Source organism: Podarcis tiliguerta (genome assembly GCF_965153285.1).
Source record: "Podarcis tiliguerta genome assembly, chromosome: 13".
In the NCBI taxonomy this organism is placed as follows: Eukaryota; Metazoa; Chordata; class Lepidosauria; order Squamata; family Lacertidae; genus Podarcis; species Podarcis tiliguerta.
This window is the reverse complement of record NC_139546.1, coordinates 25,296,989-25,312,970: the sequence shown is the minus strand read 5'-3', so window position 1 is coordinate 25,312,970 and position 15,982 is coordinate 25,296,989. Positions and strand designations below refer to the sequence as shown.

The 15,982-nt window shown below is 47.1% G+C and overlaps 1 protein-coding gene across 2 annotated transcripts in view; it reads left to right on the top strand.

Moving 5' to 3' along the window:
- Positions 1 to 15,982, top strand: part of RAPGEFL1 (Rap guanine nucleotide exchange factor like 1) — a 53,126-nt gene that overhangs the window by 14,165 nt on the left and 22,979 nt on the right. For both annotated transcript variants that reach the window (XM_083408640.1, XM_083408641.1), the window contains 8 exons: positions 7,668 to 7,746; positions 9,807 to 9,960; positions 10,189 to 10,286; positions 11,475 to 11,587; positions 12,132 to 12,299; positions 13,291 to 13,388; positions 14,634 to 14,756; positions 15,803 to 15,981. In XM_083408640.1, the coding sequence (XP_083264766.1) occupies positions 7,668 to 7,746; positions 9,807 to 9,960; positions 10,189 to 10,286; positions 11,475 to 11,587; positions 12,132 to 12,299; positions 13,291 to 13,388; positions 14,634 to 14,756; positions 15,803 to 15,981 (1,012 nt within the window). The remainder of the gene's footprint in view (positions 1 to 7,667; positions 7,747 to 9,806; positions 9,961 to 10,188; positions 10,287 to 11,474; positions 11,588 to 12,131; positions 12,300 to 13,290; positions 13,389 to 14,633; positions 14,757 to 15,802; position 15,982) is intronic.

The window sequence follows — 15,982 nt, the reverse complement described above, 5'->3', positions numbered from 1 at the left end:
TTTGGAACCTTGATTTTTCAGAATTCCTGAATGCATGGGGAGCTTTCAGGAGTGCAGAATGCTCCACACTTCAGAAGGTCACCTTCCACGGCTCCTTCCAGATGGCAATAATGTGGTAACATTGGGGAAGCCTCACAGAACAACCAATTAACCAAAGGATGTGTGGTGGAATACACCCTAAAAACCAACCCCAGTCTGGAGGGCCCTAAAATCTTGTGAGGCCAAAAACAGCACAGGGGAGGTGCCAGTTTTATGGCTGCTCAGACCACCCTTTTGGAAAACCTCGAGCTGCTTCCTGGTGCTGCCCTGTTGTTGCATCAGATAAGATTCCCTGTTTAAGATCTCCTCCTGTAGTATAAAATCCTTTCATTCTTTCCATTATTCTGCATGCAGCAAATACCGTATTGGCCTGAATATAAGCCATACTCCCCCCCCCCAATTCCGACCGTGAAAAGTTGAAGTGTGGCTTATATTCGCGACCTTACAAAAATTATCCAGTATGCAGCCAGGAGTGTGGGGCAAGGAGTGCCAGGCACGTGACAAAGTGGTGCTTGCCCTGAGCGTAGTCCCCTGTCCTCTCCCCCAAGGCCGAGAAGGGAGAAAGCAAGGAAGGGAGCAGCTTATATTTGGTTATTGTCTTTTCCCCCCTCTCCCCTCCCCCCATGACTTTTAAATGTGCAGCTTATATTCGGGTGTGGCTTATATTCGGGCCAATACAGTAGTGGGAAAGTGACAACTGGTAACCGCTAGAAAGATCCCATCTGGGTATGTTCATAAAGGGGAAAGTGCATGTCCATCTGAGAGCACTGGCCGCCTCTTTCCAAAAGCATATTCCTAACGTTAGGTCAATTATTCCCAAATACTGCAAGATAACACTTACTGTATCATGAAAAAAGCAAGAAAAATGAAAGGTTTGATGTGTGTGTGTGCGTGTGTGTCTCACCCTCACCCACACCTGCTGCTGTATCACTGCATGATTTGCTGCTCAGGTCTCAATTATTTCCAACCAACCTCTGCTGTAAGTTGCTCATATTCTGCCCCATCTCGGCATCATGTATGGGGCTGGCTGTGCTGTTGGCCAGATTGAGGCAACTTGTTTTGAGTGTCATGAAAGGACAGCATTGTACTATACCAATAATAATGTCTTATTATTTTATTTTTGCTGCCAATGAGAGCAAGAGGTCCTTGTGGACTTTTCTGCCTCAGTTTCCAAAATAACTTGGCTGGCCTTCAGTATTATGTACCCTAACATGGAGGTGGGGACACAAACAGCATTTGCTCCCCCCTCCCCACCCTCAAACAGCAAGATTCTTGGGCCTATCAGGTATGGTCAGATCATTCAACCAACTCACACCGAAGACTTTTCTAAGGGCTGCTTATTCTTACTACTTTTTCACCACCTGAAAGTAAGCTCATGAGGGTACAGTAGAGAAGGGTGCCTCCAATTATAATTCAGAAATGAATTAAGCATTGGTTTTCAGTTTGGGAGATGATACACTTGGCTATCTGCGAGTCTGACTTCTTCCTTCCCAGCAACTAGTAAGAATGAGCAAATGTGACAATATCGGTTTCTCCTAGTTTCTAATTTTTTCAAGTCAAGTTCAGTTCTCATTTCCACATCACTATGCAATATTTTTTTAAGTCCTCATGAAATTTCATTAGCAGTGTGAATTTCTCCTGACATACTAATTTTTGTATGCAATTTGGCCTTACATGCATGTTTTTGCAAAGCAGTTTTCCCAAATGCAATCCATTTCTCTATGCTTATTTTCACTAATGCGTGCATCGTTGTGTGCGCGTTACCTTTCTGGAGAAACGCCCTGCAAAATTTGGAGAAGCAAGATTTTCAAAGAACCGCTGTGTTTTGGTTTGTGTATAGTTTTGGAAAGAGCAAGCCGGGTGGATTCGCCTTTAAACGCAAAAACTGAATCAAATTCCTCTCCCAGCAACAAGTCAGTTTGGCTGCTACATTGGTGATTAGCTGGAGCTGACTAGGCTGAAGTGGGCATCAGCGATGGGGCATTCCCTTCTCTGTTGCTAATCTGCACCCTGGCCAGTTTGGCCTGGATTCTTGCCTCGCTCAGGCTTTTATCATCCTTTCTGGGATACTGTCTGGTGCAGTGGAGGCAGGGATCTCTTTCCCAGCGTCACTCTCCATGGACTGTTTCTCCCTTTCCAATTAATTAAGGCTTAGCTCAGTAGCAGGCAGTGAGCCAGCTTGGCAAGCCCACTGGATTGCAGAGTTTGTGATCAGCTCTGCTGAATGAATGGTGTTTAGCCGTGGCCAGCGCTTGCCTGAGACCTTCTGCCCTTCCTGGGAAAGATGCTGGACCCCTTTCCACACTGGTGAGCTAAACTGAAAACACCTTTTAGTGGTGTGATGACTATGTCTCCAGCCAAAAGGCCCTTGTGTGCACTGTAGCAGTAGGGTGTCGGTTCACAATATCTCCTTTTTATTAAACTGCGGTAACTATGCATTGCCCCCACCCCATGAAGAATCTCTATCCTTATGATCACTTACAGAATCAACTCTTTAGAAGATGTCCTCAAGCTCTCTTGGCAGGAGTTAATTAGCGGCAGCATGGGTGACATAATTGCCATAATTCGTTTTTGTAGTGTTTCTCAGCCAACTGAAAGTGTTATTTAATATATTCTATTTCTTTACGTGTGTGTGTGTGTGCGTGCGTGTGCATGTAACCTCTGACAACCTCTGCTGCAGAAGGAATATTAATAGCAGAAATCTAAATTATTAAGAATACCTTTTATTATCTCCTGAGTTGCACACCAGCTGATTGCCGCACACACAGTATAAACACATATCAATGGCCAGTTCAGAAAGCAATTATCTTGTGGCCAGGTGGACATAGACTTCTGTGTGCGCTGACAATGTGCATAGCTGCAGCGCTTGCTAAATCTTCCCTGAGCTAACTGCGTGCTGCATTTGATGCGCCCAATATTGGGTGTGTGTGCGCGCACAACATCATGCACATTGCGTGTGTGCATGATGACTGTTGCATCGGCCGACCAGGCCTCCTCCCTCTGTAACATTCACATGCCAGGCTGTGCTGGTTGGCCTGGGATAACATCCCACCAGGCCTCCTCTGCCCCCTTCAAGATTGGGGTAGGTGGGTTAGCCCCATCCCAGTGGACATGGGGGAGTTGTAGAGGCCTCAGCTCCATCGAGTTGGTATGCCTGCTTCTAAATACCAGTTGCTGGAAATCACAGAAGGGCAGAGTACTCTCCTGCTCGATTCCTGCTTGTGGACATCCCATAGCCATCTGGTTGGCCACTGTGACAACAGGATGCTGAACTAGGTGGGCCACTGGCCTGATCCAGCAGGCCCTTCTTATGTTCTCATGAGTTTTCCCCACTGGAAATGCACACCCACTAGAACAGTACAATATTTTTCACTAGTAGAAAATTAAGGAGCTGCTACTTATTGAAGAAGGGACGCAGGTGGCGCTGTGGGTTAAACCACAGAGCCTAGGGCTTGCCAATCAGATGGTCAGCGGTTCGAACCCCCGCAACGAGGTGAGCTCCCGTTGCTCGGTCCCTGCTCCTGCCAACCTACCAATTTGAAAGCACGAAGTGCAAGTAGATAAATAGGTACCGCTCCGGCGGGAAGGTAAATGGTGTTTCCATGCGCTGCTCTGGTTTGCCAGAAGTGGCTTAGTCATGCTGGCCACGTGACCTGGAAGCTGTACGCCGGCTACCTCAGCCAATAAAGCGAGATGAGCGCTGCAAGTCCAGAGTCGTCCGCAACTGGACCTAATGGTCAGGGGTCCCTTTACCTTTACCTTTACTTGTTGAAGAGGAGCTGTCAGTGAAATTCTGGATGTCTGGACATTTTGAAGAGCCCCAAACGGGTCCAAAAGGTGAGTCAACTCTGTAGATAGATAGACCACAGTATGGCGGGGAAGAAGGCTAGCACCCTGTTTTGTGACTTAAGGTGGATTCAGGCAGAATTTTGTTTTGTTTTTCTGAAGTTTCCTTACCTGATGATGTCTAGAAATCTAGCGGAATCTAGTGGAGGTTTAGCACTATTTCTTTGTTAATCACTTCCAGAAAAAAACAAAAACAAAATCCATGTCGAACCCTGTTAGCCTGGAAAATCCGTAGGGATTTTCCGCTATGATTTTCCCACCATTTACATGGATCACAAAATTTGGACGATAAAATTCGGGGCGGTATCCTGGTGTACAGTTCTTTCCTGACATGGGTGAATCCTGGGGGAACAGAAGCACTCATGTGCATGAAGGGTGGTGAAATGCCCAGCGACGCCTGCTGCTATGTCATGCCCGGTTTGAGTGAAATGTAGTGTGACGTGGCAGTAGATAGATATATAAAAAGACACAGTTCCATAATGCAACCAGTACCGCAGTGTAAATGCAGCATTAGAAACTGTGACAGATTAGAACCAGGCATGCTAGCACAATAACCTCCTAGTCTGAATACATCCTTACTTAGCACAGTGATTAATCCAGCCCACCCTGAGGCATTCTGCTCCTGATATAGAAGCTTGTGTACGTTTTAACGGTTTATTTAGTGGGTGTCAGCCTCGGATTAGAACCCTGTCGCTGGCAAAGGCACAGCACAAAGGTGGCTAATTAACTTCCTCTTCTTCTTCCTCTCCCTCTCCCTCTCTCCTAGTCAGACAGTTTTGATTGTCTGGGAGCCTAGCTCTGAAGATCCCGCTGTCTTTTGATGTCTGGCTGATGCAAGGGATTAACATGCTGGCCTCCTTTCTCTGTCTCTTCCCTGCCCCCAATATACTGAAGTGAATCCAATAGGATTTTCTTGCTCACGAGGGCTATGCTAAATTTGCCAGGAAGCAATAAGTTCACACTACTCCCTTTCCTGTCGTGTGTGTGTGTGTGTGTGTGTGTGTGGTGCTGTGCAGAGGAGGTAGAGATACGGACAAATTAAAACACATGCTTTAGCCTAAGCAGTAGCCATAATCAGGTGGTGTTGTCGGGAGAAAGATGCACAAGAGCAAACATCCCAGGTGTCTCTGACTGCATCCTCTTCTTTCTATTTACGCAATTTCTTTAAGCAACCCATAGTTTAATGGTAGGGAATATGTTTTGCATATAACTTGACACCGCATGTACACACACACACACAAAATCTCCAGTAGGAGAGCTGAGAAACAACTTGGAGGACAACACAGAAGGGATAGAAAGGTTATACACTGGTGTCTATTCCTCTTCCTTCTCTTCCCTGGGAATATATAGGGCAGTGGTGGGGAAACATTTTCAGCTTGAGGCCCGCATTCCCTCATGGGTAACCCTCCACATGTGGCCTTGGCCAGAGACAAAAAATGGGTGGAGCAACTCTTGCCTGTGTATTCCAGCAGCCAGGCACAAGCCAGAGGTGTCTGCACACCTACACCAGTCTCTCCATCCAGACAAGCAAGAGATAATATCATAGTGTGAAGTCACATTCCAGCCAAGCAGAAGCACTTAAGGGTGCAAAGCTGTGCCGGTGAGGATGTGTGTCCTGAGGATCGGATAGAGAGGCTTAGAGGCTGCATTTGGTCCCTGGGCTTGAGGTTCTCCACCCCTGGTGTAGAGAAACAAAAGCATACCCTCCAACATTTCTCCAATGAAAACCAGGACGTCTTATTCCATCGTCATCATAATTTTATTACTTATACCCCGCCCATCTGATTGGGTTGCCCCAGCCACTCTGGGCGGCTTCCAACATATATAAAAACATAATAAAACATAAATCATTACAAAAATCTTCCCTATACAGGGCTACCTTCAGATGTCTTCTAAACGTTGTACAGTGGTACCTCAGGTTACATACGCTTCAGGTTACATACGCTTCAGATTACAGACTCCGCTAACCCTGAAAGAGTGCTTCAGGTTAAGAACTTTGCTTCAGGATGAGAACAGAAATCGTGCTCTGGGGACGTTGCAGCAGCAGGAGGCCCCATTAGCTAAAGTGGTGCTTCAGGTTAAGAACAGTTTCAGGTTAAGAACGGACCTCCGGAATGAATTAAGTACTTAACCCGAGGTACCACTGTATAGTCACTTATCTGCTTGGCTTGTCCATCGCATAACACCATACCCTTCAACATTTCTCTGATGAAAATAGGGACGTCCTAAGGAAAAGAGGGACTTTCCGGGATCAAATCAGAAACAAGGATGGCTTCTATAAAATTGGGACTGTCCCTGGAAAATAGGTACACTTTGGGGCGGGGGGTCTGCAAAAGGTGTGATGTGACCTAAACCTCATCTAGGCTTTAGGAACTTTGTTCTCTGAGGTAACATTCTCTCCAGCCCCTGATAAAACTATGTTTTCAGTTTTTAAACCTAAAAAGGACCTCATTTGAATGTCTGTTACCTCCTACACTCCATCTTCAGTCTCTTACTCGATGCAAACATGGATGGTTTGAACACAAGCCAAAAAAACTCTACCTTCTCACTTTCAGCTTCATCATGCATCTAGCTGGATGAAGAATTCTGGAGAGCTCACAAGCTTGCATATGGTTTTCTAACGTTTTGGTTGGCCATTATACGGACAGTGAGAGAAGACTCAGGACGGTTTCTGATAGAGGGGAGAGAAACAGACTGAGGAAAACATGAGGAATCAGACTCTTTTCAGGCTCAAAGGCTAGATGCTTTGGTTCTGATTAGCATCTTGCTGATACATTAGCCAAGCTGTAAGATAATAGCTTTCAAAATTAGTGGAGCAAATGTTCTGGGAAGAAGCTGAACAATTGTTAAGAGAACTCTGCTGCTTAATTGTTATCAGATCTTTCCCCCTCGGGCATTTTAAGGAAGAGGCAGCTTAGGAGGCCTTATTACTTTTCTGTTTTACAACAAAGATCAGTTGGTTATAGGTGGAGGTGAGGGGTAGTTATTATATAGGTGGAGGAGCTTTGATTTTTAGTCTCCTTGTGGGAGGGATATGTAGACTTAATATTAACAGAATAATTTTAGGAATGGATGGTTAGGGAGATCTTCTGGTCTTTGGCGGATTGATTTGCAGACTTGTTCCTTGTCAAAGGTCCCTGGTTCACTTATTCCCTGGCATCTCTGGGTAGGGTTGGGAGAGACCCCTGTCAGAAACCTTGGGAAGCCACTGCAAGGCAGTGTGGACATCTTCATCAACACCTGGAGCCAAAAGGTTCCCCACACCTGCCCTAAAAGTTGCGCTCTTTGATACCCTCACGTGAAATACACAGGGGCTGATTCTGGTTCATTCCATGCTGCCTTACATAGACACAATTTTGCCACATGTTCAGAGACAACCTGTTCCAGGTGTGAGATGGGACATTAGGAATAGTTTCCGGGTCTGGGTCACACCACAGCACACCACTTTTCCGACGGCGTGAAGAAAGAGCTAACAGGAAAGCGGGAAGAGATTCCATTTCCCTCCTCCGTATTTGAGATGAAGGTTTTGCAACGCTGCCTTACCCTGAAAGCCTTCTCTGTCCCCAGTGCTGGGATACAGGAGGCGGGTCCTTTGTAACCAGTTGGATTGGGCCTTGTTATAAACTCCTTGTGACCATGCTTATCTGCCTACGTGCCCTATCCCGTTACACCACTGAAAAGGAAGGGTGGACCGAATTCTTTGTCAGTGCTGTCGCCTTGCACTCTCAGGGCGGGACAGCAGTATAATCCCTCTCTTTTCTTCCTTCCTTGTCTTTTCTCAGACCTGCTGCTAGACGACATCGTCCTCACCCACTCGCTGTTCCTGCCCACAGAGCAGTTCCTTCACCAGCTGCACCAGCAATATCCTTTCTGCGTGATGTTTTGGAACTTCCCATAATGGTCGAAGGGTTGGGGGAAGAAGTGGGGGGGTGGGGGAGGAATGCATGCCATTCTGACACATTTTCCTGCAGGAGAAACTCTCTTCGGGTCACCTCATATTTCTCGTTCTTGTTGCATAGAACCCTGTGGCTTCTGCGGTTCGGCAGGTTTTATTTATTAGTTTTCTTATTTAAGAAAGGTTCATACCTCACATTTCACTGTGTGTCTCAAAGCAGCTTGCAGAAGAAGAAACAAAACGTGCAAAATGTACAGCACAGATTTTTACATCCAAAAAATAGGAAACAGAGCAATGTTATATAGCGCAAAGGCCTTCTGAAATGAAACCATCTGCAATGTAACAGTGATGGTGCCTGCCAGTTTTCTAATGGGAGGGAGTGGGCAGAATGTGCTAATGCAGAAATTTGGCTTTGGAGAACAAATTTAACCTCTTGAGAGTGTGAGTTCTTATTGTTGTTGTGCAAAATCACCCTTTCGGTTCCAAGCAGCACGTTATAGCAAGACGTGTGGGGGAACCGCTGATCCACGTGTTTTCCAGTGTGTTCTCGGTAATATGTAGTAGAAAGAAAATATATGATGTCACAGCATCTCTTCACTTCCTGCTTCACTTTATTGGCCGCTGCTTGAAGGAAGCAAGGAAATACTAGCATAATGACATCACATGGGGAGATGTGCGTTGATGATGCCCGCCAGTCCCCACTCACCTGTGCTTTGGGTCTTACCCTAAGCAGTCTTAACAGTATTGCTATGAGGATAACATTAGATGATACAGTCCTAGTTTATTTTCCCATGTATGTGTCCTTGAACTTTTTGGAGTTTTGGTGGTCATGGTGATGGGAACCTAATAATAACCTTATGAAGAAATCTGCTCAATCCCACATCATTTGCCAGGCAGATTAAATCTCAGCCTCTAGTGTGTTACATTTTGGGGTCTGCCGATCAATCTTCCGCGTGTTTACTCAGAACTAAGTTCCTCTTCCTTAGGGTGTATAGGATTGCAGCCTTAATCTCTCTCCTTTAGCCTCATCTGTCAACTTCTCTTGTCACACAGGGCTCTCAAGAGAATAAGATAACATTACACAGCTCTGAAAAAATAAACAACCTGGGTGGACTTTGTTAATTTCAGCCAACAGGTAGCAATTAAGCTGCTCCTCCCTGTTAACAGCTCCCACCACCATCACAAATTCTGGTATTGATAGACTGAAGGGGGTGTGGATGTGGGTGTGCGGAATGTGACCTCCTCTGGTTCTGTGAGTTTCTGGTGATGACATACACACAAACATATAACACTGCATTAAAAAATCAGCCCTGGTTTTTTGCATTTCCTTAGGAGCGAATTGTACATGACATTTTGTCTACTCTTATCAGCCATCTCAGTTACCCCTATTTGTTTGTTTCCCATCTCATCTCTGCAACCACAAAATCTCGAAACTTGCTTTCTTTTCCCCCCTCGTGGAAACACTTGAACTTAAATAAACTGGGATTTTCAGGCTAAATAGCTTGCAGGGGCAGCCATTGTTGCTTTCATTTCTCTCTCTTTCTTCCAAAGAGCTCGGATAGTTTACATGGCACTAGTTCCCATTTTTGTCTTTCCTCACAACAACCCTCTGAGGTAGGCTAGGCTAATGGAAAGTGACTGGGCCCAGGGTCAGGTGGTGAGCTGGGTGTCTTGGGTGGGGATCTGAACGCAGGTCTCCTGGTTCACGATTGAAATGTGAACCACCACACCACTGACATAAATCAAGATTCTCCATATTCTGAATTCTGCACCAAAAGATACCAAAGTCCACAGCCTCCTGGATGGCTGAGGGATATGCAAACTATATCCATTAATGGAGAATGGGGTTGTTGGCCTGTTAGTGATCTTTGCAGTTTCTGTGATCTGTACTTGCCATCTTGCTATCTGGACCCAGAATCAACCCACCCCATTCCAAACCTCATCACTTCGGCTGTTCTCCTTTCTTCCAACCACTCCCTTCTGTGGCCGCAGCCCCGATATTTTCCCTTGACTTCCATGTGGTCACCTTCATGACAGCGTCGACAATCCCATCACCGCCATGTTGGAAGGAAGGCGAAGCCATGCACCGAAAGCGAGCAGTTTTGGTTATTTTGCTTCACTTCCTCGAGACGTACAAGGGGATCTTGCAGGAGGAGGAGAAAGCAGGCAAAGTTATCAAGGTACACCATGACACCCCTAACCCTATTCTCATTACAATGAGAAACTTTTTAAGAAAAGAAGAATAGCAACAGATTGCAAAGTATTAGTCCAGCCACAGTCCCCCGCCCCAATGTCCTTTTGCCGTACTTGGTGGCAAATAGCCATCGATCCAGGGGGGCAAAATAGAAGGTACCCCTTCCTATTATATCAGAGCATGATGGATCAGGCGACTTTCTCTTTTCTCCTAGGACCTGTATCTGCTCATTATGAAGGACTCCTCCCTCTATCACAAACTGGAAGATGAAATTTTGAAGCTTCATCAGCTTGTGGAGACAGTTGAACTCAAGTAAGGGGGGAGGGGGAGTTGGAATATGGAATGCAGAATTTCTCCTGCATGGGGAAACCTCTCAGGCTGCTTTTCCTAAGTGCATTATGTTGCCGGTATTGCATTCGCAAGAACGGGTTTCATATAACCTCCTCCACATCTTGGCAAAACAATTGTTGTGGAGGTTTGCCTGCACAAACTTTGCCGCTTTCCACAGTTGCCATGTTCCTCTGTCACCGCATCTTCCTGGGCAGACCACTGTTTTTCATTTGTGCATTTGCTGGGCAAAGTTTCAACAAGATAGCTCAGGTTAAATAAGCCCCAGGACTCCAGGAATTCAAACTTCTGTGTCAGTAGTTGTTCTCCTCATGCAATCACAATCCCACTCCATATGGAGGAGCTACATGCATACAGTGGCACCCAAGCAGAACGTTTGAACATGGTGTTTGGTGGTGTGCAGGGCCAGATCCCTCCTGTGCAGTCCTGCGACACACACACCTACACACTTTCTTTCTTTGTTTAGAGGGGATGATATGAACTTCCCCAAAGGTTGCAAACTAAGAGGTCATCTCCTTGCAACTAGAAATCAAGGAGGACCATGCTCTTAACCACTATGCTATACCTAGTTCTGAATAGTGGAAGCTTTCATAAAGCTGAGGTCACCGCAATCCTTGTTACTTTGCAACCCAAACAACTTACTTATACCTTACATGGTACTGATGTATATAAGAACATAGAAAGCTTAGGGTTTTTCCATATTTACCTTTCGCCCTGTGGCTTTCCAGGTCCAGGAGACAACTCTTGGGGTAAATGTTTAGACTCTTCTAATAGTGGCCAGCTGTCTAATGGTGGGTTGTTACAAGCAGCAGCCTACTCTCACAACAATCTCCCTGGCCAAACTGCCTCTGAAATCCCTAAATCATGATTGGGGAACCTGTGGCCCTTCAGATGTTGTGGGACTCCCAACTCCTATCAGCCTTAGCCAGCATGGCCCAGTGGGTGGGGATGATGGGAGTCAAGTCACATCTGCAGGACCTCTAGCTCCCTGCCTCTGCCCTGAATGCTCCTTAGAAACTGCATTCAGAAATTCAGACTCCTTAACCCCTCACAGAATGGCACGGATGCCCTGCTCCTCTGAAAATTTCCCACATTGTCGCCCATGTTGCTTGCCCCTTTTCTAGCTTCTAAATCTTGCCTTCTTGGCCGCAGGGTGACTGAAGAAAGCCATCCCCCCAGCAAGCAAGTCAAACCCCTTTTCAGGCATTTCCGGCGCATAGATTCCTGCCTCCAGACACGGGTCGCTTTCCGTGGCTCAGATGAAAGTAAGTATTAAAGGAGATGAGGGCGTTGGTGATGGTCGTGTTGGGGTTCCCGCTTGGATTGTCTTTAAAAGGGCTGATGAGTGCAGCTGCAGACATGGTTCTGCAATTCCACCCATAAATCCTCCTCATCAAATTACAACCATAGAAAGCTTTGGCAGCACACAAGTAATAGAACAAAATCACTTCAAAAGCTTGAGTGAAAAGGTAAACCTTTACCTGGTGCTTAAAGCACCAGGCGGACCTCACTGGGGAGAGCCTTCCACAGACTAGGAGCCGCAGCTGGGAATGCTCCCTCTGACATCACCCTCCAAGTGTCCCTCCGAGGAGGGGGCTGGAGAAGAGCCTCTGGGAAGCCCCTCAAGGTTATGAGGATGAGTCGACAGAGGGGATTGAATCCCACAGCGACAGTAGGCCGAATCCCCTCCTTATTGCAGGATGGTTGTTATTTTTAGTTTTTCCCAACCTAAGTGTATTTGTTCACCATGGCTGTCCTTTGCTGGCTATGGATTCCAACCTCCAGCCTCTCGGCTCTGTTTCTTTCTAGTCTTCTGCCGTGTTTACATGCCAGACCACTCATATGTCACCATCCGCAGCCGCCTCTCGGCCTCCGTGCAGGACATCCTCGCCTCGGTGACTGAGAAGCTCCAGTACTCGGATGAGCAGCCCACCCGGGAGGAGGCTCTTATCCTGGTGGCAGTAGCGTCCTCAGGAGGTAACTCATAGCATCATAGAATCATAGAGTTGGAAGAGACCACAAGGGCCATCGAGTCCAACCCCCTGCCAAGCAGGAAACACCATCAGAGCACTCCTGACATATGGTTGTCAAGCCTCTGCTTAAAGACCTCCAAAGAAGGAGACTCCACCACACTCCTTGGCAGCAAATTCCACTGTCGAACAGCTCTTACTGTCAGGAAGTTCTTCCTAATGTTTAGGTGGAATCTTCTTTCTTGTAGTTTGGATCCATTGCTCCGTGTCCGCTTCTCTGGAGCAGCAGAAAACAACCTTTCTCCCTCCTCTATGTGACATCCTTTTATATATTTGAACATGGCTATCATATCACCCCTTAACCTCCTCTTCTCCAGGCTAAACATGCCCAGCTCCCTTAGCCGTTCCTCCCGAGGGCTGGGGTGGGGGACAAGGCAAGAATGGCAGAGTGACAATTCCCAGAGGGTTTTAACAATCAGTCCCTCTTCTCAGGGAACTCTGGGAATTGTAGCTCTGGGAGGGGAATACGGGTCTCCTTACAACCCTCCGCATTCTTAACAACCTATAGCTTCCCAATTTTTTTAGGAGGAGCTATGGTTGTTTAAAACGGTATCATAATGCTTTTAAATGTATGTGTGAATGTGGCTATAGTCCAACAATATCTGAAGGGGCCATGGGTTTCTGACCCTCTGCCCTAATAGAATCCTGGCCACATTGCACTGTGAGCAAATGCCCTATTTCCATATGCCTCAAAGAAGTGACCTACATGCCGGAGCGGAAGGGGGTGTGGGGGAGCAAGAATCCCTGTCCACTTTGAAGTTGAGGAAAAACCCTACCAGACCCTGAACAAATACTATATATATATATATATATATATATATATATATATATATATAACATTTCCACAATATAAATGATAATACTCGTCTGTTTTGAGATATGTTCCTGCTGTTGCTCCAGATTGTTCAGGAACTCTTTCTTTCCTTGCTTTTTGCCAGAGAAATCTGTGCTACAGCCCAATGAAGAGTGTGTTTTCACTACCCTGGGGATAAACAGCCATCTCTTTGCCTGCACTAAGGAGAGTTTCCCATCGCTGGTGAGTGAGCTCCTTTCTTCCCCTCTGCTCTGCTCCTCCCTCGGCTGGCAGGGACTTTTTGTCATGCGGGTGCTGTGTTTCTTGGTGTAAGCAGTAGTGTAGAGGTAAATTTTGATGTGCAGGAGCTCTTCATGACAGCTCCTATAGCAGTCTATTGTGTAATACCCAATTTATCAGGCTCAGCTGACAGTCATAGAGCATGTTAGGGATGCAGGTGGCGCTTTGGTCAAAACCACTGAGCCTCTTGGGCTTGCCAGTCAGAAGGTCGGTGGTTCGAATCCTCACGACGGAGTGAGCTCTGTTGCTCTGTCCCAGCTCCTGCCAACCTAGCAGTTTGAAAGCACATCAGTGCAAGTAGATAAATAGGTACCGCTTTGCGGGAAGGTGAACGGCATTTCCGTGCACTCTGGTTTCTGTCACAGTGTTCCATTTTGCCAGAAGTGGTTTAGTCATGCTGGCAACATGACCCAGAAAGCTGTCTGCGGACAAATGCTGGCTCCCTTGGCCTGAAAGCGAGATGAGCACCGCAACCCCATAGTCGCCTTTGACTGGACTTAACCGTCCAGGGATCTTGTTAGCTAGCAAAGGGTGGTGTATTGATAGTATGTTGGAATTTGGCTGAGGACCTGGGTTGACATCCCTGATCAGCCAGTTGGCATGACTACGGTCCTATGCATAATTACCCTGAGAGTAAGCGCCATTGAACTCAGGGCCATGTACTTCTAATTGCATAGATTCAGCTTGTAGAACACATTGAGCTTTAATGAAAGGCCTTCAGCCAGCTGAAATGCAGCCTTAGATTCTAATTAGCAGTGCAAACAACCCTGCAAAGAAGTGTTACCATTAAATTGCCAGTGTGAAGTAGGAACCCTATCAAGGAAAAGGGGGGGAAATGTTCAATCTCTGCTTGATTATTTATCTGCACTTCCTCTGTCCTAAACCATCACTAGTAAAACCTGAAAGCCTTGTTATCAACTCATTCACTTTCCAGAACAAGGAGGTCCCCTCAATCACCCTGGTGGGATCTGGTAGGCAACATCGCCTCTCTTGCACTGAAAAAGGTTCCCAGCCCCTGCCCCACTGTGAGCTTCTGTGCCTCTGTGGGTTCAGGGAGCTGCAGTTGCCAGAAAGACGCCCCGCCCCCCCACCCCTTGTGCTCTAAAAACACCCAGGTTTTCTTCTTGGTTCTAACACATACATTGGAATCTCTCTCCCTGCTCTCCACAAACTTGGCCTTTCCCCCAGGTCCCTCTCCCTGAGGAAATCCAGGTGTCGCCAGGTGACACGGAGATCCATCGAGTTGAAGCTGAGGACGTGGCGAATCACCTCACAGCCTTCCATTGGGAATTGTTCCGCTGTGTCCATGAGGTAACAAAAATGAATTTGCCCCATAGCTGGTGAGCACGGAGGAAACTGGGCGAGGGAGTTGGATTGGGAATCTGAAAATGTTGCAACTTAAGAAGGATGTGCATGGCCTTCAGAAGTGATTGGCAGCTAGGTTAGGGGCCAATATTACAGGCTGGATGCCCTAATTCAGGGGGTGAAGAGTTTGTTTCAGCGTGAGGGCCACATTCCTTCATGGGCAACCTTTGAGCGGCAGTCACATGACAATGGTGGGCAGGGCAGAGGCCAGAATGGGTGGAGCAACAGTTGTGAGCCTTACCTTGGTTCAGCAAAAGAGCCATGCACAAGGCAAAGGCACTTGAGGAAAGTGCAGAGCAAGGCTGGTGATGGGTGTGGCTTGGGGAAGAGTCCTAAGGGCCAGATAGAGAGGCTGTCAGCCCCTGGGTTCTCTGCCCCTGCCCTAATAGGGTGGTGCCTTCACATTCAGAGCAGCCGCAGATGAAGGATCAAACTGCACGGGATATTAATCACATGGTTTGCCCTCAAGTGCACGATTCAGGAGACAATTAGCATGTCAGGGAAAGGGATAGGTGTCTCCTTGGCAGCTAGCTTTCTATGTGGAGGGAATTCCACCGTTGCCCCATGACTGAAGGAGCATTCAGTCATGGGAGCCCCTCACCCCTCTGAAGTGGTGAAGCCCAGAGACATGGTTTGATCATCTCAATCTGAACTAGGTCCTCAATTCTATTATTCTTATGTTCCCTCTGTGTAATCACTCCTCTGCCCCTTCTCCATCCTTGATATATATAAAGAGGACTGAAGGATGAAGCCACTCCTTTTAACCGGATAGCTGGTGTTGTGGCTGTAAGGCAGGGGCACTCAATGTGTCCCCTGCCCAGTGGTGCTGAACTACAATTCCTGTCACCTTTGACTACTGGCAGTGCTGGCTGAAACTGATGCGAATTGTAGCCTGCTGTGTAGAGTGAGGCATCCTTTCCCTTCACTACAGGCCAGGGGAGGGCTACAGGCACGCAGGCTATTAACTTCTGCTCTGGCATCCTTGTTTGTAGCTGGAATTTGTGGACTACGTGTTCCATGGGGAACGTGGTCGGCGGGAGACAGCCAACCTAGAGCTGCTGCTGCAGCGCTGCAGTGAAGTTCAGCACTGGGTGGCCACGGAGGTGCTGCTGTGCGAGTCGCTGGGGAAGCGGGCCCACCTGCTCAAGAAGTTCATCAAGGTGGCAGCCGTG